General features: G+C 34.8%; 1 protein-coding gene and 1 long non-coding RNA gene across 2 annotated transcripts in view; one reads left to right on the forward strand and one right to left on the reverse strand.

Annotated features, from left to right (window-relative positions):
- celsr1b (cadherin EGF LAG seven-pass G-type receptor 1b) overlaps positions 1-24,914 on the forward strand; it is a 50,886-nt gene that overhangs the window by 6,820 nt on the left and 19,152 nt on the right. Inside the window, exons 2-8 of the mRNA XM_016569730.1 lie at positions 8,560-9,198; positions 12,274-12,496; positions 13,719-13,834; positions 16,247-16,335; positions 21,405-21,562; positions 24,109-24,272; positions 24,553-24,678. Of these exons, the coding sequence (XP_016425216.1) occupies positions 8,560-9,198; positions 12,274-12,496; positions 13,719-13,834; positions 16,247-16,335; positions 21,405-21,562; positions 24,109-24,272; positions 24,553-24,678 (1,515 nt within the window). The remainder of the gene's footprint in view (positions 1-8,559; positions 9,199-12,273; positions 12,497-13,718; positions 13,835-16,246; positions 16,336-21,404; positions 21,563-24,108; positions 24,273-24,552; positions 24,679-24,914) is intronic.
- The window catches only part of LOC107753563 (uncharacterized), a 21,278-nt gene continuing 14,700 nt past the window's right edge, over positions 18,337-24,914 (reverse strand). Inside the window, exon 3 of the long non-coding RNA XR_001641481.1 lies at positions 18,337-18,423. This is a non-coding gene — a long non-coding RNA (uncharacterized LOC107753563). The remainder of the gene's footprint in view (positions 18,424-24,914) is intronic.

A 24,914-nucleotide genomic window follows, 5' to 3' on the forward strand; every position in this document is an offset into this window, starting at 1 on the left:
GCATTAATTTCCTTGCTGGTTTGGTGCCTGTTTTGGTGATTGCTAGACCAGAAGGTCCAAGAAAATCATACTGGTTAAGGTAGTTAAGAAGCCTAGTGGGGACCAGCAACCAAATCACAACATATGCTGGTCCTTTCAACTGGCTAACTTGCATTAAGCAAGCTGACCGCCTTCTAAATCCTCTGGTAATGGAACCGAAGCATCCTATTGGGTCTCCTCATGGACGTCCTCTGAAGGAAGTCTGGGAAAAAGAGTTTTGAAAAGCTCTGGCTCTCCGTTGTTGTTGCCATGGAGAAGGGGAGAGCATTGTGGAGCTCTTAAGCGTTTTGCGCCAAGCTGGGGGTTGAAGCACGGGCCCCTTTTGTGAAGTGGGGTGAGAAGCAGGGTAGGGGGTGAAATGTGGGGGCTTCTTAAATTCGAGGAGGAGGGAGGCATTGTCCACATGCAGATTTCTGTCAGTGAAGACAAAGCTGTTTGTGTGTCGAGACCTTAAAGGAAGGACACTGCTGAAAGAAGAGAGCTTTTTGCACTCACTTGGTGTCTGTCTGGTGAAAGAGCAGAGATCAGACGTGGATCAGAACAACGACTGCACAACTTGTCATTCATGCACAGTGTGTTGTGACTGGTGTTCCTGCGTAACAGTAAAACAGCATTCTCGATCACATCACTTGCTTGAAGCAGATTTTTATTTCAAAAGACAACGTGTGGTAATAATTGCAGAGTTGAGTTACTCATAAATAGAGCTTAGCAGTATCTGTTCTTATTTTCTAGACGCAACCGGTTGCTATTGGACACTAAAGACTATTTAACAAAGAGTCAGGAATGGTGTATGGAGGTTTTTCATTGGACTGCATGAGTACAAAGGGCAAACTGGGCATTATCTTCTCTAGCGCTAAGGCTTTGCTACTGAAATCCTTCCTTAACAATGAAATGAAATGATGATGCAATCAAGGCCAATTCTTTATTCCGTCTTAAGGACATTATACAATTATTACAGCCCAGCCAATCCAGTGTTTCAAAGCTGCTGACCTGAAAATAAAATGCCTGTCATCATTTGCTCATGTTGTTCCAAACCTGTATGACTTTTCTTTTCTTTTATTTCTATTGAGGAGTACAAAAGGAGAAGTTCAGCAGAATGTTCACACTGCTCTTTTACATACAAAGAAAACATACAGTGTCAAGTATCTGGCTGTCAAGCTCCAAAAAGTTTGAAAGACATTATAAACGTGGTCTATATGACTTGTGCTACCATTCAAAAGTTTGAGGCCAGTAAGTGTTTTTTTTTTTTTTTTTAATTAACACTTTTTAGCAAGGATACATTACATTGATTAAAAGTGACAGTAAAGACTAAAAAATCTATTTCAAAATAAATGCTGATCTTTTTAGCTTTCAAAGAATCCTGAAAAAATTATCACAGGTTCCACAAAAATATTAATATTATTTTTACTGCATTTTGATCAAATGAATACAGCCTCATGAATATAAGAGACTTCTTTCAAAAACATTAAAACATCTTACTGGCCCCAAACTTTTATAATTCTCAATTTTCATACAGCTTTGAAATTTTCAAATTCGGCATGCCATGTTTACATTATGAGAAATTTAAGAACCTATTGGACTATAATATTTTATTCTATTCCTTACACAACACATATGGTACAACTTCAGAAGACATTTTGTGCTCCACAAAACAATGAATTTGGGTTTGAAATGACATGCAAGTAACTAAATGATGACAACGTATATTTTAGGTGAACTAATCCCATAAATTTTGATTTTAAGCCAAACTCAAGCAATCTTTTTTTGAAAGACCTCATCTAATGCAGAGTAATGAAGACGGAAACTTCCAGGTTATTTGGTGGCATCTGCATTTTACTGCATTTTTAAATAAAGGCCTTTAAAGTCTATAATGTATTAATATTTTATATAAGTGCTGCAAACCTTGAAGACCTTTAGTAGATACTACGGCATAACCAAGAAGAAGCACCTTCACATGTCTCTTGGCCTTGGGCAACATTAACAGTGCTGCCCATAAAATCCACACCTTGCTGGGTTCCATTTCACTGTGCTCCCCTCTGTTTTATGTATGTGCTTGGAGGGATCAAAGCAGACCTGCCACCGATGATGTTAACAAGAATCACAACAGATTCATGAGGGAGGCCGGCCGAGGTGTGGTCTCCATTATCAGGCACTTAGTCCATGCACTCTGTGGAAAGAAGCTTTGCTCATTAACTTCTCAGAGTGCAACTTACCACATTCCACACAAGCCATGCCAGGGTGAAAGTTTTTAATAGGCCTTAAGAAGGAATGTAGGACTTGAATGGAGGAAAGATTTGTGAAACAAGCAAGAAACAAACAAACAAACAATTGAAACTATTTCAGCAACATAGAATGTTAATGTGGCATCTTTAAGAAATGAACAAACTTTGTGTTTACAATAAGGATGCACAATATATTTGCACCATATTAATTATCAAAAGTTTTTAGAGATTTTTGCCTCAGAATTATGACTTACTGTGTCATAGTTTTGATTTTTTATGTCGGAATTTTGACTTTTTGTTCTGATTATGATTTTATCTCAATTTCAACTTTAAAATTATCATTCTGATTTAGTATGTAATAATTTTGTCTTTTCTATATCTCATAATTATGACTAAATATTTCATAATTTCAACACTTTTATCTCACCAGTATGATTTTATCTCATACTTGAAACTTTTTATATATATAATTATAATTTGATATGTCATAATTATGATTTACAGTTTTAATGTTTTGCAATAATTTTGACTTGTCATGACTTCATCCCAGTTTAGACATTTTATATCACAATTTCAACTTTTATAGTAGAATTCATATTATGTAATCATGATCATAATCTGTATGTCATAATCTTGACATTTTAATCTCATAATTATTATGACTAAATATCTCATTTTAACTTTTTATATTATCATTTTAAATTTTTCTCAATTTGGACTTTTTATATATTATAATTTAAATTTATATTATAACTCTGACTTGGTATGTCATAACTTTTTGTCAAAATTTTTATCTCATTATGACTAAATATCGCAATTTATACTACGGGGCCACTGAATGCTTGAATCTGATTGGCTGACGACGTTCTGAGGTGTGCAATTATTTTCAGGGAAATGCACGGCGAACGTAGTTCCAGGCAGCTCTCTTGACCGCATTACAGTTTCTTGACATTTTAATCTCATAATTATTATGACAAAATATCTAATTTTTTTAGACTTTTTTCTCATTGTGACATATTTTCAACTTTTTATATAAGAAAATTGTCTTTTTAGCTCATACTTATGACTTAACATGTCATAAAATTCATCTCATAATTATGATTTACAGTTTTGACTGTTAATAATTTGACTTTTTATGCAATTTTAACTTTGTGTCATAATTACGAGTAATGTCAATCTCAGTTTCTACTTTTTATATAAATTTCAACTTTTTATATTATAATTCATACTTAGTATGTCATAATTTTGACTTTTTATCTCATAATTATGATTGTCATTAAATTAATCTCATAATTATGATTTACCGTTTTGACTGTTATTTGTTATTTGACTGTAATAATTAGACTTTTTATGCAATTTTAATTTTTTGTAATAATTATGAGTTATGTCAATCTCAGTTTCTACTTTTTATATAAATGTCAACTTTTTATATTATAATTCATAGTTAGTATCTCATAATTTTGACTTTTTATCTCATAATTATGTGATGGAAATGGGATTTGAGTCCTCTCAAAAACTTGATGAATTTTCAGAGGGGCACATCCCTGCCCTCAATGCCTTGTGCACTCAGTAGCCCGTCTCTCTCAGCTGTGCCTATTGTGTGCTGGGCACCAGTTGGCTCGGCTTCGCACATATTTAGGTCAGCCATCAGCCGTGAAGTTGCTGTGGCCACTGCTGGTGAAGCAGGACATGTGTCTTGGCGTTGGCTAAATGATGCTTTGGCAGGAGGTTTTTGTCAGTCTCTGCTACTGTTGCACCAGCCAACTGCCAATCAGCTGTCCAAGTATATGTTCCCACATGCTTCTTGAGGAGTGTTTAAGGATAGATGACTGAAAAGAGAAAAATAAGTCTGGTGTGTTTGTATTCTGGGCTTTGTATTCTCACCCCGCGATACTCCATATTTACAGCATTAGATCATCCATAAATGACAATTCTGTCATTATTTATGCACCCTCATGCTGATCCAAACCCGTATGGCTTTCTTTCTTCCACGGAACACAAAAGAAGAGGTATAGCAGAATGTTCTCATTGGTGTTTTCCATGAAATCAACTATAAAAGTAGTCCAGTAGTCTGTATATTTTAAGTCTATTTGATTAAATCAGAATTGTTGTCAGTGTTGGGTAAGTTACTCTAAAAAGTAATTAATTACTGCCTGTGCCTACTAATTACATCTTCAACAGTGTAATTAGATTATTGTACTAATTACTCTCTTTAAAATGTATTGCATTGTTTATTACTTATACTTTCTAAATCCTATATCAGCCTTGACCAAGGATAGACATGAAACTGCTCTTTTAATTCTTTCAAATAATAATATAAAATTAGTGCTGGGCAACGATTAATCGTGATTAATCACTTCCAAAATAAAAGTTTTTGATTATATAATATAATTGTGTGTACTGTGTATATTTATTATGTATATATATAAAGACACACACATACAGTATATATTTTGAAAATATTTACATGTATATATTTATATTCATATAATTTATATTATACATATATAAATATATTTAAAATATAAACATAAAATTTTTCTGAAATATATACATGCATGTGTGTGTATTTATATATACATAATAAATATACACAGTACACACACATATATTATGTACACAAAAACTTTAATTTTAGATGTGATTAATCGCGATTAATCGATGCTAAATTGTTCTTGAACTGACCAAAGTATTTAAAGGGAGAAAGGGACATTAAAAACACACATTTTAACATTAAATGTAAAATGTTAATGTTAAATCCAGTATTGTTTTTAATAAAGAATTGTTCTATAGTCTATACAGTATTTAATGCAATTACATCAGAAGTAATTGTTATTAAATTACAGAAAAATTAAGAATGACCTTTTCAAGGGAAAAGTAATTAAATTAGTTACTAATTACTTAGTAATGCATTAAACCCAACACTAAGTGTTATCTGCTAAAAAAACATCTTCACTGCTGCTCACATCTCATCACTTAAAATAAAAAATATATTAATATTATTATTGTTTATTAAAATATGCTAGAATTTTTTTTAAGTAAATATCTTTAAAAAATATATCTGGTATGAAGAATCGTTGCTTTGACGCATCACTCTTGCTGTAAATAGGCAACTTGTTCTCATGAAAAATCACAGTAAATTGTACAAGATGGCATGATATCATACAATCTCACGATTTTGTGCAGATTTTGATCAAAGAGGCCTTAGACTCAAATCTTTGATTCATGCTATCTACATGGTTAGTTACCAGTTGCCAGACTGGCATTATCTATAGGACAGTTTAACACTTAGATGATAACCTCTAAATTTCCCACTGTGTGTTCGTTTGCAGGCCAGCTCCTGTGAGTGTGTAAACTACACTGAACATTTATCTTTGCACAGATTGTTTGGCTTCTTCCCTCAGAAAACTCCGTCCCGAAAAGCTGCCCTGTGTGTTTGCCTTCGTTCTCAGATTGTTCGAAAAGAAAACTGAACATGACACTTGTTCTTTGCAGAGGCTGTAAACACTGTCACAGCTCAGTGGTCCTGCAAAGGAGTGTGTTGGCAAGTGAACCTGTGAACATTTCAACCTAGTTTACTTTGCTAGTGTCATAATCTCCGCCATCAGTTTTGAGGCATTCGATGAAGCTGAGCTTCCTGTGGCGCAGTGGTATCTAGGCCGCTTTTCCATTTAAACGTACAGTGTTTCACTTTGTTTTCTTGTTCAGCAAACTCTGGAATCAGTTGGTAAAGTTTCTCCTCTGGACCACCCGCACTTGTGTATAATATTCGTATTAACACAGCAATTCCTATTTGATCGTATAGACAGATCTTGGAGTCTTATCATTCTTTTGTGCAAGCTGTTTCCTGGAGGGGATCCAAGATCACACCTGTAGGCCGATTTATTATGTGTGGGACAACTTTGAGAATGATCTGTTTGTTGAACACTTTTTCTGGTGGGAAAAACTAGGCTTGGCAGTTAACAGTTTTGCATATTTCATGTCTATGCCATTTTATTGTTTGATTTAAAGGACATTTTCATGACTTTTGTATGATACACATTTTGGTAGTGAAAATGACTACTTAATACAGTATGTCTGGAAAAAAATGACATTTACAGCAGTGCTTTCTTCAGATTTTTTTAGAGACGTGTTTGGATCAGTTTTCATCGGTACTTTATTGTAAAGTGTCTCTGTAATATTTTTTCTTATATGCCAGAGTGTTTGTTATGCTTTAGAAGCACTTACTGGTAAGAGAATCAACAGTGAGAGAGAGACTTAATGCATTTCAGAGTGGCTGTAATATACAAAGTTGGGATTTTATTGCAGACCTCATTAAAGGAAAGACAAAAAGTAAGAAAGCACTTAACATATACATTACTCTCTTCTTCTCAGCATATGGATCAGATTTCTGGCATGATTTAGCAAGTTTATTAAGCATATTTAAAAGAAACAGTTTAGTAGTTTATGGGATTATTGAGTATTATGAACACAATGGAACAGGATGTGACTTGTTATTAGGTCGCTTCCCTTGCAGAAAATGTTTACTTGTGGGAAAATTGTGATTATATTCCATTTTTAATAAAGCATAAAGTTAGGAAATTATTTTTAGGCTGTGAATCGATTACAAAAATGAATGTAATAAATTGCATGATATATGGTTAATTAATTGAATAAGGTGTCAAAATATTTATAATAATCTACAATAAAACAAATGTCTGGCATAGGAAGTACTTTTTAAATCATGTTTTATGATCAGTAATATTGTGCATTTTTTATATTAAAAAAATATATATTTTATCTCCTCAATTATACGTTATAATGAGAATAAGAAGGGTAATCTTTGTTAAACTGAATTGTTTAACACACCAGTGAAATAAGTTTAATTGCAAACAAATTGCATCACAAAGTGCAACACATTTAGTTGAATGTGTATGCATGGCATTTTGTGTGCGTGTGCAAATGTGTGTGCGTGCAAGAGAGAAACTCCTTGTTGTGTCTGCAACTGCGTGTCTGGCTTAGCTGACAGTATGTGAAAGGACAGTGTAACAGACTGGAAACATGTCCTCATTGTCCTGCAATTATAGCTCTCTCCATTCACATGACAGAGGGGCCCTTTACACTAGGGACCCACACTTGCTACAAGAGAATACACTGGACCATGAACAATACCTGTCAAACTAAAGGACAGAGCAAATGTGACACAGCGGCCAGACTTAGATGCTTTTGCTCTTAATCATTGGTAATGATAAAGTGGGGATGAATGAAATGGAAGGTGTATTTTTTATTTTACTTATTTTTTTATTTTTATTTTTTTGCTCTGCCAACATTTCCAATGGCCCCACCACTAACTAACTAATTAACTAACTAAAAAAATTAATGAATAATAGTAGTTATTATAATAATAACAGTATTTATTTGTTTGTTTATTTATTTGTTTGTTTGTAGCTTCATTACTATTAACAATAATAATAATACCACTAATAATGATGATAATATTTAATAATGATTTTTGTCAAATTTGGTCATATATAAAAAAAATACTTGTATACAAATAATATGTATGTATGTGTCTATAAATAATAAATAAATAAACAGTTTATTTATTTATCATCATAATTGTATATTATTATTAGTAGTAGTAGTAAATTAATAATAATACACTTTTATTTAAATAATAATAATAATAATACACCATCAGCATCATGTTATATTATTATTATTAGTAGTAGTAGTAGTAGTAGTAATAATAATAATACAGTTTTATTTTTTGCAATATGTTTCAGGAATATTAAAAATATACTTGTATTCAAATAAGTATCAGAATTATCTATTCATATTTATACTTGTAAAAAAATTATAATATTAAAACCAATGTTAATGGTAAACATTTATTAATTCATTTAAAAATTGGTGAACTTGTTGTTATTAATAATAATAATGTTGAGTGTAATAAACTTTAAATTCAAATAAGTATGTGAATAATATATTCATATTTTCCCTGTTAAAAAAAATACAACAGATATTCAGCACCTCTCCACACCAAACTTTTCAAACATATTTTTCTTTTTGTGTTCACAGTTGATGTATTGCTTGACAGGAAGCTGGTTGTATTGCTGTTCAAACAGTTTGAAAAAAAAAGATCATAAAACTGTGAAGGTCGAAATGCTTGGTGAACAATCACAGAATTAAACTCCATGTTCCAGCATGTTCTCAAAGTTCATCTTACCCACAAGAATGTAAACTTACCACTTGCCATGCCATTCAATTCAGTTTAAACATTAACCGAGTCTCTCAATGTGCCTTTGTGTCTTCATAGATGGACTCCACCAGGTCTCGGCCCTCTGCACCCTACGGGTGACCATCATAACGGACGACATGTTGACGAACAGCATCACCGTTCGTCTGGAGAACATGTCTCAAGAGCGTTTCCTCTCCCCTCTGCTGTCTCTCTTTACTGAAGGCGTAGCCGCAGTCTTGTCCACCAGTCCTGACGGTGTCTTCGTCTTCAATGTCCAAAATGACACGGACGTTAGCAGCAGCATTGTCAACGTTACTTTCTCGGCCCTGCTCCCGGGTGGAGCTCCGGGACATTATTTCCCATCAGAGGAGCTGCAGGAGCAGCTGTATCTGAACCGTACGTTGTTGACGTTGATCTCGACTCAGCGCGTCCTGCCGTTTGATGATAATATCTGTTTGCGGGAGCCCTGTGAGAACTACATGAAGTGCGTAGCTGTTCTGAAGTTTGACAGTACGGCTCCCTTCGTGGCGTCCAACACAGTTCTCTTCAGACCCATACACCCCATGAACGGGTTACGCTGTCGATGTCCTGACGGTTTCACTGGAGACTACTGTGAGACAGAGGTGGACCTTTGTTACTCAGGCCCATGTCAGAACAACGGGAAGTGCCGCAGTCGAGAGGGGGGATACACCTGTGAGTGCCCACAAGATTTTACTGGTCAGTATCTGGTAATCTATCTATCTATCTATCTATCTATCTATCTATCTATCTATCTATCTATCTGTCCGTTCAACCATCTATCTGTTTATATATGTATTTGTCTATCCATCTATCTGTCTGTCTGTCTGTCCATTCGTCCATTCATCCTTCTAAATGTCTGTCTATGTATCTGTCTGTCTATCCATCTATCTGTCTGTCTGTCTGTCCATTCATCCATTCATCCTTCTAAATGTCTGTCTATGTATCTGTCTGTCTATCCATCTATCTGTCTGTCTGTCTGTCTGTCTGTCTGTCCATCCATATGTCCATCCTTCTATCTGTCTATGAATCTGTCTATCCATCTATCTGTCTGTCTGTCTGCCCATCCATCCGTCCTTCTGTCCATCTATCCATCTATCTTTTTGTGTCCATCCATCTGTCCGTCTATGTATCTGTCTATGAATCGGTCTGTTCATCTATCCGCCCGTCCATCCATCTGTCTGACTATCTGTAGGTCCATGTGTCCATCCATCCGTACATCTGTCCGTACATCCTTCTGTCTGTCTGTCTGTCTATCCGTCTGTCCGTCCGTCTATCGTTCAAAATTAGGAAGTGAATGCAGATTTCAACAGCATTCTCAATTCAGGTCTAAATGGCACACACTTCTATACCCAATTCATTATCGGCCAATTGAAAATTGCAAGAAAAGTAATACCACACTTTTTCTAAAATGGCATGATTTGAGGTGTTATGTCGAAAAAGTTGCTGACGGATAGTGGTTTCTTCACATCCCTAACCTAATTCCAAGCAATAGTGAGCTAATAATGATGTATGCCACAGCAAACACCACAAAAAAACTTTTTTGTGTGTGTTTTGTATGGATAGTTGATTGCAAATTGGTTGCAAATTGTTCCCTTCTAAGTTGCTCAGACTCGTGAGAGCGTCATTAGTTTTGCTTCTGTCATAACTTGAATGGAGATCCGCTCTTGGGGGAAGGAATTATCCTGTGTAAGTTTGACAGGAGGAATGGCATCCAGACTCTCAGTCCCAAGGTTCAGAGTTCCCGCACTGGATCATTCACTTTGACAGCTTCTGTCTGTTTGTCAGCTCAAGTTTCTGGACTACAGTAAAGAGTAGTGAACCTCTGCCCTCTTGAGCCCTCAGGTAGTATGTGGTCATAACTAGAGGTGTTGACAGTGGCCTCTGTAGTTCCTCTCATGGGTTTCTCTCATTACAGAGTAATGTATCCCTGTAATTCCTCCGAAATGAGGGATTATCTGACCGACATTTGGATCATTACCTCTTTGAAACCTCTTTTGTGTGTCCCAGTCGACATAGTTCCTCTGGGCCCCGATCTTGTCAAGTTAATGGCAAGTACTCAATGGTGCGCACACCGAGCTGGCCAGGAATCAGAGATACAGGATTACAAGTCCAACAAGGTAAAGTCCTCCAAGCAAACCTCAGATGTTTGTTCTAAGGCTACTGCGTTTGTCAGCATGGTGATGGATTTTGGGGGAGATTGTTATCGGCATGTTTCTGTGTCCTGTGCGGATGTGTCCATCTCAGATGAAAGCAAACAACACACGTCTAGATACACACACAACAGGGTCCAAAATAACACATAGAAAGTGACTAATATAAGTAAAAATTGACTGTGGCGAGTAAAATAAACAGTTATAAATGGGTATATGATCTAAAGTTTGTCCTCAGAGGTTTATTTCTGGATCCTGTTTATTTTAGGAAGTTGAATGTGGTGAATCATATGAAATACTCACAGTAAGCTACTAAAGTAAAAAAATGTAGAACAAAATCATAATGTGTCAATTAATGTTTTATATGTATATGTATGAAGCTGTAGATGAAACAGTCATGCACAATTTTCCACAAATATGCTATAAAACTTTAAATAACTCATTGTTAGTTGTCTTTTTTTAAATTAACAATATATTTTAATGCTAAATATGGTTCAGCAATATTTATTTAGCATCTATCTATCTGTCGATCTATCTTGACAAACTTTTCTTGTTTTGTTAAAAATGATTCTGGTAAAAATGATTCCGATAATTCTGGTATGATTATAGAATTTTTAAAATTTCAATTCTTTTTAATTCTACTTTACATTCCAAATTGAATTGCAATTATGTGTATTATTATTATTATTATTATTAACTATTATTATTAATTATTAACTATTATTGATATTTTTATTTCACCTGCTGTCAACAGGTGTGGCAGAAATACATTTTTGGACCCTGTACACACATACCAAGATACATATATGAAAACAGGGCTAAAAAAACCACTCAGGAAACAAGAGTATCAGGTTCAGTTGACCTTTATTGCAATATAAAGCAAAGCAGTCTTACTTTGAACTGCGTTTTTCTTGAATTATATCTTAATTTGATCAAATGCCCTAAACTCAGTCTCAGAATTGTATATTGTGATAAATATCAAAGGAGCCCTCTGGCAAACATCTACCTGTAACAATGTGAATGATGTCACTTTGCTAGCGGCATCTTCCAATAGCGAGTCGTCATCGGTTCACCCCACATCTCATGTCACATTACAAGAGCCTAGCGGAGCATAACAGGTGTCTTACAGACCACCAGGGCTCTTTCATTGTTCTTCCATTGCTTGGCAGTGGTCCTGTTTCTTTAGAGTATGAACAAAGGTTAGTCTGGGTCAGTGAGCACAGAATCACTAAGCATGCTGCTCAATGGTCTCTCTGAAGCCTTCTCGTTTAGACAGAACTGGAAGCCATTGTCCTGTCGGGACTAAAACTAAGCTCACTCAAGTGATTGGGTTAAGAGAACAAGTTTCCAATTATTATCAGAAATTGAGTTCCACGGATGAATTGCACTTATTATGTGTCAGTGGATGCATGAAATGTGGGTTTATTACCTCATTTTGCATGGCTGGAGAATAATAAAATAAAAATGAGGGTTTTTTATATTCTTGAAAATACAGGTTCTGGCATTGATGGTTCCATGAAGAACCTTTAACATCCATGAAACATTTCCATTGCACAATAAGGACATTTATAATGGAAAAAGGTTTTTCAGATTGGTAAAATCTTGGGTATTTTCTTTTCAGGAGAGCGCTGTGAGGTGAATGCGCGTTCAGGCCGGTGTGTTCCTGGTGTGTGTAAGAACGGTGGCAGGTGTGTGGACCTGCTGGTGGGAGGTTTCCTGTGCCAGTGTCCTGACGACGAGTATGAGAAGCCCTACTGCGAGATGACCACACGCAGCTTCCCTGGCCAGTCCTTCATCACCTTCAGAGGCCTGAGGCAGAGATTTCACTTCACCCTCTCCTTTACGTGAGTAAACCATCTAGAGTTACTCCATCCATCAGTTTATACACCCACCCACCCATCCATCCATCCATGCACTCCTGTCAACAGTGTTTCTTTTCTGAGGGTTATTATTTCGCATTTTCAAATCTTATTATTTTAAGTATTACAATAAAAATATCTTAATAATAATTAAGTATTTCTGTTTTAATAAATTATATATATATATATATATATATATATAAGAACTATTAAAATAAAAAGCTCTTATACTAAATAAATAATAGACTAATACTAATTAATTAATTAATTAATAATATATATTTTTAAAAGATCTCAATGAATAATCAATAAAATGATCGATTGTATGAATAAAAATAATGCTTTTCTATATAATAGTATTTTTAAATGTTTTAATGTTCACTTTTTGTTTTTAGGATTTGATAGTTTCACTTTAGTTTTTTTAATTAATCATATTTTTTATTTTAAAATTGTTTTATTTCATTTTTATATATTTTTATGTCACACTTAGTTAATTACATCTAATTCTCATACAAGTTGTGTCCTGGAAAAATGTCCTGCAAAAAAAGAAATAAAAAATTGTACAGGTAAACACCTGTTTAACCTTCTCAACGTCTCCTCACTTTCCCATTATGGCATTTATTAATTACCATGTAACCGATCTAGAAAATTAGACACCGTCGCATATCAACCACACGAGTTCTTCTCATGGCAAACATGAAAACAGGATGCCGCGTGTGGTGAGGCATCTTTGTTCAAACTTCCTGTGAGTCTGCCCCTTTGCCATGTGCTATCTGACACCTCTCCCTGCAAAAATCCCAAGTGCCCGCACCACAGGGCCAACTGAGATACCAGAGGTTGGCAAACATCAGAGTATCAGTTTCCCCCGTCCATTACCTCTAGCTGTGTCTCTTGGCAGGTTTTATCACTTCCTTTTCCTCCACTCCCTATCTTTTTTTATTCTTCTGTCAAGCCTGCATGTTTGTGTTGTGAGTGATTTTAGGACGTTCCTGAGCTTTTTTTCCTGCTCTTGATCTGTGGATCAGAAATGAATATTCATTCAAATGGAATGTCTGATTAAAATATGATAAATCCGGTGTAAAACAAGATTAAAACTAATTTATGAAACTTTTTTTAAATGGCCTGTGGATCCTAATTTACACTTTGAATTGAACAAGTTTATTATGGTCTTCATTAAGGTTTTATTAATTTGTTTATTTTTTCATAGGTTTGCTACCAGGGAGAGAAATGCCCTGCTCCTATATAATGGCAGGTTTAATGAAAGGCATGATTTCATTGCGATTGAAATTATTGAAGAGCAAATCCAGCTGACCTTCTCTGCTGGTAAGTAAGACAATTCATTTTAGTTTGAATATAAAATTTAAAAATATAAAATTTCAAATAATAATTAACATTTTAAGAACAGTACCAAGTGCTTTTGTTTAATAAAAAAAATTAAGAAACCAATAAAATATGTTTTAATGATATTACCGATATTGCAGTCACATATATTAAAAAAATTAAATAAACTACATATTTTTGATTCAAATTTTTTTTTGCAAAATGTGTTTGTTTTGTTTCATTTTGTGTTGTTTTGTCTCATTTCATTTTGTTTGTTTTTTATTTCGTTTTGTTTTTGTCTGCTCAAACTGCTAAACAACTAAATGGGTTTTAGTCAGATTTGAATCTGAAAAAGCTCCTTTTTTGAGTGTCATATCTCAAACATAAGTGCGTATAGATGTATCCAGAGCTGTGCCAAAGGAAACAGGTGGCCAAAGAGCATTGAAACACACTTCCTCTGTCTACCTGTTCCTTTGTTTTGTCAAACCTCACACATCAACAAGAGTTACTGTCCAGTCAGTGAGTGTGAAATACCATGTCCCGTCTCTTTAATGGGTCAGAATTGTTACAAAGGAAATACGACAGTGGAATTCATCCCTAGAGCGTCTTGGTATAAGCAGATGCTTGTTACGTCTTACAACAACACTGAGGGTCACCCGTCCACATGAGCTGAGAATAAAGACAGTGAAAGGCATTTCCTCCACTGTCCTGGAATGTAAAACATCAAACAACACAGTGATTCTGGTAAATCATGAACCCTCATAGGTCAAAGGTCTGTCCCAGCTTACTAGCCATCACTCAACATAATTGAGTTGGAGAGAGATATAAACAACTAAGATATTTGACATTGTATGCACTGAGGGAAAGTGCTGTCATGGGAGGTCCTGGCACACTATTATCTCCTCGACAATGATTTACTTATTTTGTCCACTAGACTGGAAAAATGCCACACAAATTAAAATCCTCAAGGTGCTTTGGAGCCAATTAATTTGTTTGGGATTTTTGCTATGGGGAATTGTATTGTATTGCATATTGTGCTAAGTGTTAAACTAAAAACACACTTCCTCTGTCTACCTGTTCCTTTGTTTTGTCAAACCTCACACATCAACAAGAGTTACTGTCCAGTCAGTGAGTGTGAAATACCATGTCCCGTCTCTTTAATGGGTCAGAATTGTTACAAAGGAAATACGACAGTGGAATTCATCCCTAGAGCGTCTTGGTATAAGCAGATGCTTGTTACGTCTTACAACAACACTGAGGGTCACCCGTCCACATGAGCTGAGAATAAAGACAGTGAAAGGCATTTCCTCCACTGTCCTGGAATGTAAAACATCAAACAACACAGTGATTCTGGTAAATCATGAACCCAATTAAATAAACTACATATTTTTGATTCAAATTTTTTTTTGCAAAATGTGTTTGTTTTGTTTCATTTTGTGTTGTTTTGTCTCATTTCATTTTGTTTGTTTTTTATTTCGTTTTGTTTTTGTCTGCTCAAACTGCTAAACAACTAAATGGGTTTTAGTCAGATTTGAATCTGAAAAAGCTCCTTTTTTGAGTGTCATATCTCAAACATAAGTGCGTATAGATGTATCCAGAGCTGTGCCAAAGGAAACAGGTGGCCAAAGAGCATTGAAACACACTTCCTCTGTCTACCTGTTCCTTTGTTTTGTCAAACCTCACACATCAACAAGAGTTACTGTCCAGTCGGTGAGTGTGAAATACCATGTCCCGTCTCTTTAATGGGTCAGAATTGTTTCCAAAGGAAATACGACAGTGGAATTCATCCCTAGAGCGTCTTGGTATAAGCAGATGCTTGTTACGTCTTACAACAACACTGAGGGTCACCCGTCCACATGAGCTGAGAATAAAGACAGTGAAAGGCATTTCCTCCACTGTCCTGGAATGTAAAACATCAAACAACACAGCGATTCTGGTAAATCATGAACCCTCATAGGTCAAAGGTCTGTCCCAGCTTACTAGCCATCACTCAACATAATTGAGTTGGAGAGAGATATAAACAACTAAGATATTTGACATTGTATGCACTGAGGGAAAGTGCTGTCATGGGAGGCCCTGACACACTATTATCTCCTCGATAATGATTTACTTATTTTGTCCACTAGACTGGAAAAATGCCACACAAATTAAAATCCTCAAGGTGCTTTGGAGCCAATTAATTTGTTTGGGATTTTTGCTATGGGGAATTGTATTGTATTGCATATTGTGCTAAGTGTTAAACTATATATATGTAGTATTTAGAATTTATTTAATATTTATATTAATTATGTTGTCATGAAAATATATATCATACATGTTAAAAACATTTTTTCCTTATCCAATTATCACTAGCAGAATTACTCTTTCTTGAATTTCAGCAAAACTGGTTTCTTCTTTCTTGTTATTTCTTTTTAGGAGAAACTAAAACCACAGTGACTCCATTTGTAGCTGGTGGGGTTAGTGATGGACAATGGCACAGAGTACACCTACATTACTACAACAAGGTAAGTCATTTGTACTGAACACAATAAGAATGGCGGCTGGTTGGAAGGTCAGTGAAGGAAAACCAATGGGGCTCATTCATGAAATCATGAAATTTGTTTAAATCTTTCAGGAATTGGATTGAATATGACAGCACTTTCTGTACGAATAGTTTTACAAACAATTTACACAAATTTTTTCTGTCTGTGCTTCATGAATAAGTGTGTAAAAATGCTTAATTTGGTTTTAAAACTGGTTTTATTTAGGTTATTGAAATATAATTTACATTAGGATATGTTAACAAAATAATAATTTTAGGTCAAATCAGGTAGAATATTAGAAATGTGTGCTAAAATCACCACTCATTTTTTTTTTACCCAGTTAAAGTCCATTATCATTTTATTTGCACTTCAGTCAAATTATTATTCCAATGCTAGAGAAAGTCAGAACCTTACAAGTAGCGTTTCTTGATGAGATCAGTGTGTCCATATTTCATGAAAGAAGACACGTGATATCAGCGGCATCTCTAGCTGTATCAAAGTTCACAGCATCTTCTAAGAACTGCAGTCAAAAGAAACAGCTTGTATTTCTGCTTCTTTGATCCCGTTCAGTTTTCAGACCCTCATATTTCAGTGAGTTGCTGAGATGCAGCATTTATGAAGTTTGGTGCGTGTGTAATACGTCATGTGTCATGTTTCATGGCCAAAAGCTAAGTGCGTTTATTCTGTGACCCAGGCATCTCATTACACAGCGTCTTGTTTTTAAGAGTATTTTGTAACCCATAGTGTTAGTATTATTTAATACGGTATTAAATTCTTGTTCTTCTTGTTTTGAAACAAATAGTTCTTGAGTGTTTTGTTGTTTGTTGTCGCTCAATTGCAAATACCTCACCATATTGTAGTTGCACGGGCAATTCATTCTGCTTGAATACATTAAGCTTTCATCGACCCTTCTTATGTTCCTTAGTGACCTTTTAGTAGCCTTATTTCCATGCTGTCTAACTTTAAAACAGTATTTGTTCATAAAGAACATAGCTGAGTCTGTCACAGTATTCCTGAATCATAGTGAAGCTTTAGAAAATCTCACTGAAATCTCTTCAGAAAGAAACATTTGTCCCTGAGGGATGACAGTCAGCATGCTGTGGGTTTCTATTTTTGAGGGTCCATATTTTCAAAAAATTTTTTTTTTTTTTTACATCTACACAAGTTGCACTAAACTGATGAAAGGCTAAAAAAGTTAAAAAAGAAAGTCATTAATACCAGTGACTGCAACCAGAATGTATCTAATATAATGTAGCATGTAAGTTAGCGAGAGTATTATTGGATTGGAGCACCGTTTATACTTGTAAACATGAATGAAAAATCAGACCCTAAAGCCATCTTTTGAGAGTCAACGCGTATGTCGTGTTTGCTCCATTGTGCCCGTAGCTCCCCCTTAACACGTCACTTAAAGAGTCCAAGTTCAATATAGTCCGATGGGGAATGCAGACAATAGCAGATCCCCTGTTGAGTTAATCCGGGACTACAATAACACGCTCAGAGTTTCTAAAAGCACCAGATGGCACACGTTTTTTCTGTTGCACTTAAACATAAAAACGCTCCAGCCTATTATTGTAAATCTCCAGAATATGCTTTTTTATTTCATGAAGTTTTGCTCCATCTGGAGCCTCGTCCATATGGTAAGGTTGTGGTGAAGTACGGAAATCCATCTCTCATCTTCTACCAAAATATATCTCTATTTTGACATTCAAAAATTTCTAACAAGATTTAATTGCTAAGCAATTGTGAAATGGTGACTTAAAAACTATCACTTCTGTTTGACCCCATTGATCTTTTGCTTTCCCCATTGATCTTTGATTTATTTTGTTTGTTCTGTGTGTTATTTTGTCAATGGACTCAAATGTTTTTGAATACACTTTCAGATATTTACCTTGAGTAATAATAAGCAAACACAATGGGATGCAGCTGTAATGCAGTGATGCTTTGAAGAGTCAGGTCTCCTCACTTTAAAGTGTCCCTGTCACGGTCCAGGTGTGTGGAGGCAGGCAGGATAACGAGGACAACAAGGATTCAAATAAGGATATTTAATGGAGCGACAACAAGGCAGATTCTCTATCTCTATTTTGACATTCAAAAATTTCTAACAAGATTTAATTGCTAAGCAATTGTGAAATGGTGACTTAAAAACTATCACTTCTGTTTGACCCCATTGATCTTTTGCTTTCCCCATTGATCTTTGATTTATTTTGTTTGTTCTGTGTGTTATTTTGTCAATGGACTCAAATGTTTTTGAATACACTTTCAGATATTTACCTTGAGTAATAATAAGCAAACACAATGGGATGCAGCTGTAATGCAGTGATGCTTTGAAGAGTCAGGTCTCCTCACTTTAAAGTGTCCCTGTCACGGTCCAGGTGTGTGGAGCCAGCTAGTGGCGACCTAATGCAATTTTTACAAACAATCCTTTGATGGTGAAAAAACATTGCATTAATTCACAGTTTGGCAGTGTTTTAAACCTAATAGTTTGTTGAGACTGACTGTTTTTATGTTTGAAGTCACAGAGACCTCAATTATGTACGTGTAAAAATAATAGTAGTTAATAATATTTTTAATCTGTATTTGAAGTCTCTTCTGTTCACCAAGACTTAATTTAAGTGATCAAAAATACATTTAAAATCAATAATACTGTGAAATATTATTACAATTTAAAAAGACTGTTTTCTATTTTAAATTATTATACAATGTAATTTATTCCTGTGATGCAAAGCTGAATTTTCAGCATCATTACTGCAGTCTTCGGTGGCACATGATCCTTCAGAAATCATTCACATATGCTGATTTGCTTATTTGCTTCTGTTTGTGATAAATTTGACCTTGGCAAATGCACATGGTAGAAAAAAATAATTAAACGAGAAAACTAAATCAATTGGCAACAGTTTATTTCTACACTTTGTACACCAGTAACAGCATGTGAAAAGTCATTGAATTTACAGTATATACATGTGTTGTATTTAGGGGTGATTCAATTATCACGTACGAAGCATGATATCAAAATTTGTTTATAGTCAGTTCTCATAAGATTCAGAAAAATCATTAAAGAACAGTCAAGTATGTTAAGCTATTACTATGTCTTTTGGGTTTCACTGACCCCAAACAGAACATACATTTTCTGCCTTATAATAATTTGGAAAGGGAAAAAAAACTCACGTGTAGGCCCCAGGATCTATTAACTATTGTTTTGAACTTTGAAACAAAAAGGCTGATGAGTTACAAGGTTGGGGGTTAATAGCTGTTGTCAGGATTTGTGTGCAATGTCCTGAGAGCATTGAGCTTGTCATTGAGTTCATTTTCGTCAGTGGACTCGAGACAAGAGAGATTGTGGGATCATCATGGCGTTACGATGGAGGTGGATCCTTATTAAGAGTGGCAGAGGGTTGAGTTGCAGTGACCTCTTAAGGGTCGTCAGCACTCTGATCCTGAATCCGTTTTCTTTTCATAATATTTTTTCCTTTACAGATTGTTGTGCACCTGATGAAAATTGTAATAGAGACGTACAACCACTTTAATAGCAGTAGAAACTTGATATTTGGATGGTATACGGTCTGTCAAAAAGAGTCTCAAACCATTTTTTTTCACCAGGTTTTCACACAATTTTTTAAAGTTATATGACTGATGTTGCCTGAACAGTTGGCTTCAGGCCTTGACCAGTTGGATTTATTCCACGACACGTGCGTCAGTGTGTAGGAATGCTCCCATTCATGGCTTTCCTTGTTGACCAGTTTAGCAGTCTACTCACATTGCCTTATTCATCTCTGCTGTCTGGCAGAAACTGAGAGGAATATTAAAACTGCCATCTAATTTATGAATGTGTGAATGTTTAGTAAAAAGTTAGTAAAGGAGAAAAGAAACAGTCAAAGCACCCTCATAGTTTCAATATATAATATTGCATACATTTTTTTTTTATTTCATTTATTTAGTTAGTTACTTTATTATTGTATTATTGATATTTAAAGTTGAATAGAAGTATTAACATTTATTTATTATTTACATATTTTAATTATCCCTTTGCTTTATTGACAGCAGCACTAAAAATAATAATAAAAATAATAATAATTATTATTAGGATTATTATGCAAAGTTTATAAATTTATTATTTATTTAATTATCCCTTTGATTTATAGACAGCAACACTCAATAATAATAATAATAATAATAAATTATTGTTGCTATTATTATTATCATTATGTAATAATTTGACAAACACTTTATAAATATTATTCTGCTTACACTCTCTTTCTACACAGATAGTTCTGTTCTGTCGACATCCGAGTCTGAATAGTGACCGCAGTGGTGTAATGAACTGTCTTTAGGAGCGAGTGATGTTCACATCACACCAAACTGTCACTTGGACATTTTTTAACACCACAGGGCAGACATCAAAGAGCAACTCAGCACATCATACGCACCACAAAATCAATTTTAATAAGCTGAGAAAATTTGAAAAACCTCTTGTGTGGGGGAAGGGTGTTGCCAGATGATAATACAAATTTTGGCTGTGTTGTGGAAACAGTTTGGGTCTCTGGGGAGGTTTTACATGAAATGATGAGCTCTCTTTGTCTGGTATCTCCTCTGTGCCAGCATCTCTGTGGCATAATCCAATTAGATGAGCTGAGAAAGCCACAGAATGTCACCGAGTGGTAAACAGTCATCTCATGCTGTGTGTTAAAGATTACAGACAAACAAGACCTATTATCTCCAAACTCACAAAAGGGGTGAATGGAAATGCTATTCAGATACACAAACTTTGGGACTCTTAGCCAGGATGTAAGAAGAAGATTTAAAACAAAGGATTAATGGTGACAAATGTGTGATCTTCATTACATTACTTTAGGGTTTTTTAAAAACATATCAATATAAAAGCAAAAAATAATGATACTCTGAATAACATTTTTTGTACTAGACCTACTATAAAATATTTATTTTACTTTTATTTTTTTCTGTCAGATAAAAAAAAAGAAGTACCATCACATTTTAGCAGTAATCAAAATCATTGAATCAGAGTTGTTTATCATTTCCACTTGTTTCAATTCAAGCCCAATATAGGGCGTCTTGGCATCCCTCACGGCCCCTCTGAGGAAAAGGTTGCTGTGGTTGCCGTCGATGAGTGTGATGTGGCCATGGCTCTGCGTTTCGGGGGACAGATTGGGAATTACAGCTGTGCAGCCCGTGGCACCCAAACAGGCCAAAAGAAGTAAGTGTTTTCCTACAGTCAACATAAAATTGCTTTTACAACCTATTTTTTAGGTTTTTATATTATTTGACTTCTGTTGTGTGGCATATTTAAAGGGATAGTTCACCCAAAAATGAAAATTCTGTCTTTAATTACTACAAATGATTTAATTTGTCATTTTAATCCCTCATGTCCTTCCAAACTCGTAAAACCTTCGTTCATCTTCAAAACATATATTAAGATTTTTTTGATGAAATCCGAGAGCTTTCTGACCCTCCCATAGACAGCAATGCAACTGACACGTCCAAGGCCCAGAAAGGTAGTAAGGACATCATAAAAATAGTCCATGTGACATCAGTGGTTAAAACCTTAATTTAATGAAGCTACGAGAATACTTTTTGTGCACAAAGACAACAAAAATAAAAACTTTATTCAAAAACTCTTCTCTTCTCTTCAACCGTAATTTAATGAAGCTATAAAAATAACGACTTTATTTAACAATTCTTCTCTAATTAATGACAGAATTTTCATTTTTGGGTGAACTATCCCTTTAAGAGTGAAACAGTATATTCAACATTTAAAAAATATATATATTGTTGATAAAAAATATATTATTTATGATAATAATAATACCAATTTTTTATTTATTTGTTTTATCAAATAACTAAAACATAAAAATAAAAACTAAATAAAGACTGGAAATTTTTTCCTAAAATCAGCATGAAACATTTTTTACAACTTTTACTTGTATAATATGTCATACATAAAAGTGAAAAATGATATTTAACAAGAAATAAAAAATATTATAATATAAATCAAAACTTTGATAATAATAACATTTATTTATTTACTTACTTGCTTATTTTTTTCTTGTTGAATATCCTATTTCAGTCAAATGAATGAATGAATATTATTCTTATGATGACTTTTATTATTACTGTATTAATAATATTAATATATTTTATTATCAGTAATAATAATAATACTTTATTCTTTATGCTAATCTTACCTTTTATTTATTCATGTATGTACTTAATTATTTATAGCAAAAAACCTGAAAAAAAAAGAGGAAACATTTACTAAACCCCCATTTATTGAATATATGAAATTTCATGTCGACTAGATTGCCAAACGTTTGACATAGAATGTTTGGTTGGGACAGTACCTACAGTGTCGTTATATGCTGTTTTGGTAAAATGGGTTGCAAAACCCACAAAACACTGCTTTTGATTAAGGAAGTAAATAGTCTCATTTGTGATTTCATGTTGGCTTAAGATGTTTGTTGTGATCCCTGACTAACAAGTTGCACTATTTGTTTCTTTCTTCTCACACTCTCTCCGTCTCCCACATTCATTCATGTTTTCACCGTCTAAAGTCCTCAGGGCATGATATTGTTCACTGAAAGGGAGAGTGTGACAGGACGGGGAACTTGAGCGCACGAAGGCACGTTAACTACCGTCGGGTGTTGAATAGCTGATCATTACAGCAGATTACACAGCATTCTGCTACTCCCCTTACACTCAGCTCCATCTTTTTTTCCTAATCTCCTCCAATCTGCACTCTGTCGCATGTCAAACCAGTTTTATGGGCTTTACAATGGAACCACACTCCGGCTTATCTGCAGCTGGGATTTGCCATTGTAGGCTAATTGTCTCTGTGTGTGGAGAACAGAGCGGTATGAGATGGTGGAGCTCCATCTGAGATAAGTGGAGATATGGTCTGTAAAGCCTCTCAAATGCAACTGCTGGGGTCAGACCATATGCTCGCAGTAAGTGCTGACCCATAAACCCACAGATCTACATGGATTTATGGATCAAGATATGAATTGTTGATGAAATGCACTGCGGTCCACTACAATGTGAAGCCCAGATGCTGAAATACAAAACCACATCATATCTGGATACAATAAAGCAGAAATAACAAAATATTGTTCTAGATAAAACTTAAAAATAAACACACTCCTTTTAATAGCTCTGCATATTTTATTTTCTAATGGCTCTCTCTTTTTTTTCAAGACTCTTGAAATCTAATAATCTGACTGCCTTTCTATGTATGATAGATATGATGGATATGATCATTCCTGCCAGATGTTGCTGGATAAAAATTTATTTTAAAAGAAATTTGGCTATGAAGAGCATTAACTGCATTTTGTTTCTGTCAAATAATGCAAAAACCTGGAACCTTTTTTATTCTTTTATTGAAAAACAGACAGCATAAAAATGTGTTATATATACAGTATTTATGTATTTATTTATTTCTATAACCGTTTTGACTCGTGGTACCCAAACAAGCCAAAAGATGTGAATGCCAAAAGCCAAAAGAAGAAATGTTTTCTTAAAGTCATCATGAAACAGTTTTACTTGAATAGTGTGGAAAATGTTAACATTATTTATGATGATAGTGTTATAATAGTATTATTGATACTAATAATATTTACTCATAATACTATACTATACATATTTTTGTTTGCACGCACATGAACCTTATGAATGTGTTAAGCCATTAAAAATGGAGAATGTTTAGGACTGTTTGTGGCTTCAGGGATCTTTCTGTGTGTATGTTTGCAGGTCATTGGATCTAACAGGACCTCTGCTCCTGGGTGGCGTCCCAAACCTCCCTGAGGATTTCCCTGTAAAGAACCGAGACTTTGTTGGCTGCATTAGGAACCTGACAATTGACAGCAAGCCCATAGACATGGCCAGTTTTATTGCCAACAATGGCACCTTAGCAGGTTAGAAACTGTAGGGTTCATATCATGACAAATCTTCCTTGATTTTTTTAATACTTCATTTTGAAGTACTGTAAAAACAAACTCTAACTTTTAAAACTCACAACTTCCTTCTCAACCTCCCCAAAAATGGTTCATAAACAATAGACAAAATGTGCATATGACCTTTTTAAATGAGAATTTTTCACAGCACTGTTTTTTTTCTTTCTTTCTTTTGTAACTCTCCATTAAGGTGTCAAACTCCAACCCTAATATTTAAAGTGTGCTCTCCCTTTCTATTCAGGTTGTGCAGCAAAACATGACTTTTGTAGCCAGGTTGTTTGTCAGAATGGAGGTGTATGTGTGAATAGATGGAACACCCACACCTGTAACTGCCCATTAGGCTATGGAGGAAAGAACTGTGAACATGGTAAGATAATCCTCTCTTTCTACTCTATTCTGTAAATCATTCTTCCTTTGACTTGATTTTGCTTAATGGACACAAACACATAGACACGCCTCCCATCTTTTGCCCGGATTTGCCCTTGGCCTCCATGAAATACCAATGTGTAAACAAATCCAGTGACTCGTACTCAGCAGTTATCTATCTATTTATCTATCTATCTATCTATCTATCTATCTGTCTGTCTGTCTGTCTGTCTGTCT

The sequence above is a fragment of the Sinocyclocheilus rhinocerous genome, unplaced genomic scaffold (genome assembly GCF_001515625.1).
Source record: "Sinocyclocheilus rhinocerous isolate Xijiao unplaced genomic scaffold, SAMN03320098_v1.1 scaffold200, whole genome shotgun sequence".
NCBI classification, from domain to species: Eukaryota; Metazoa; Chordata; class Actinopteri; order Cypriniformes; family Cyprinidae; genus Sinocyclocheilus; species Sinocyclocheilus rhinocerous.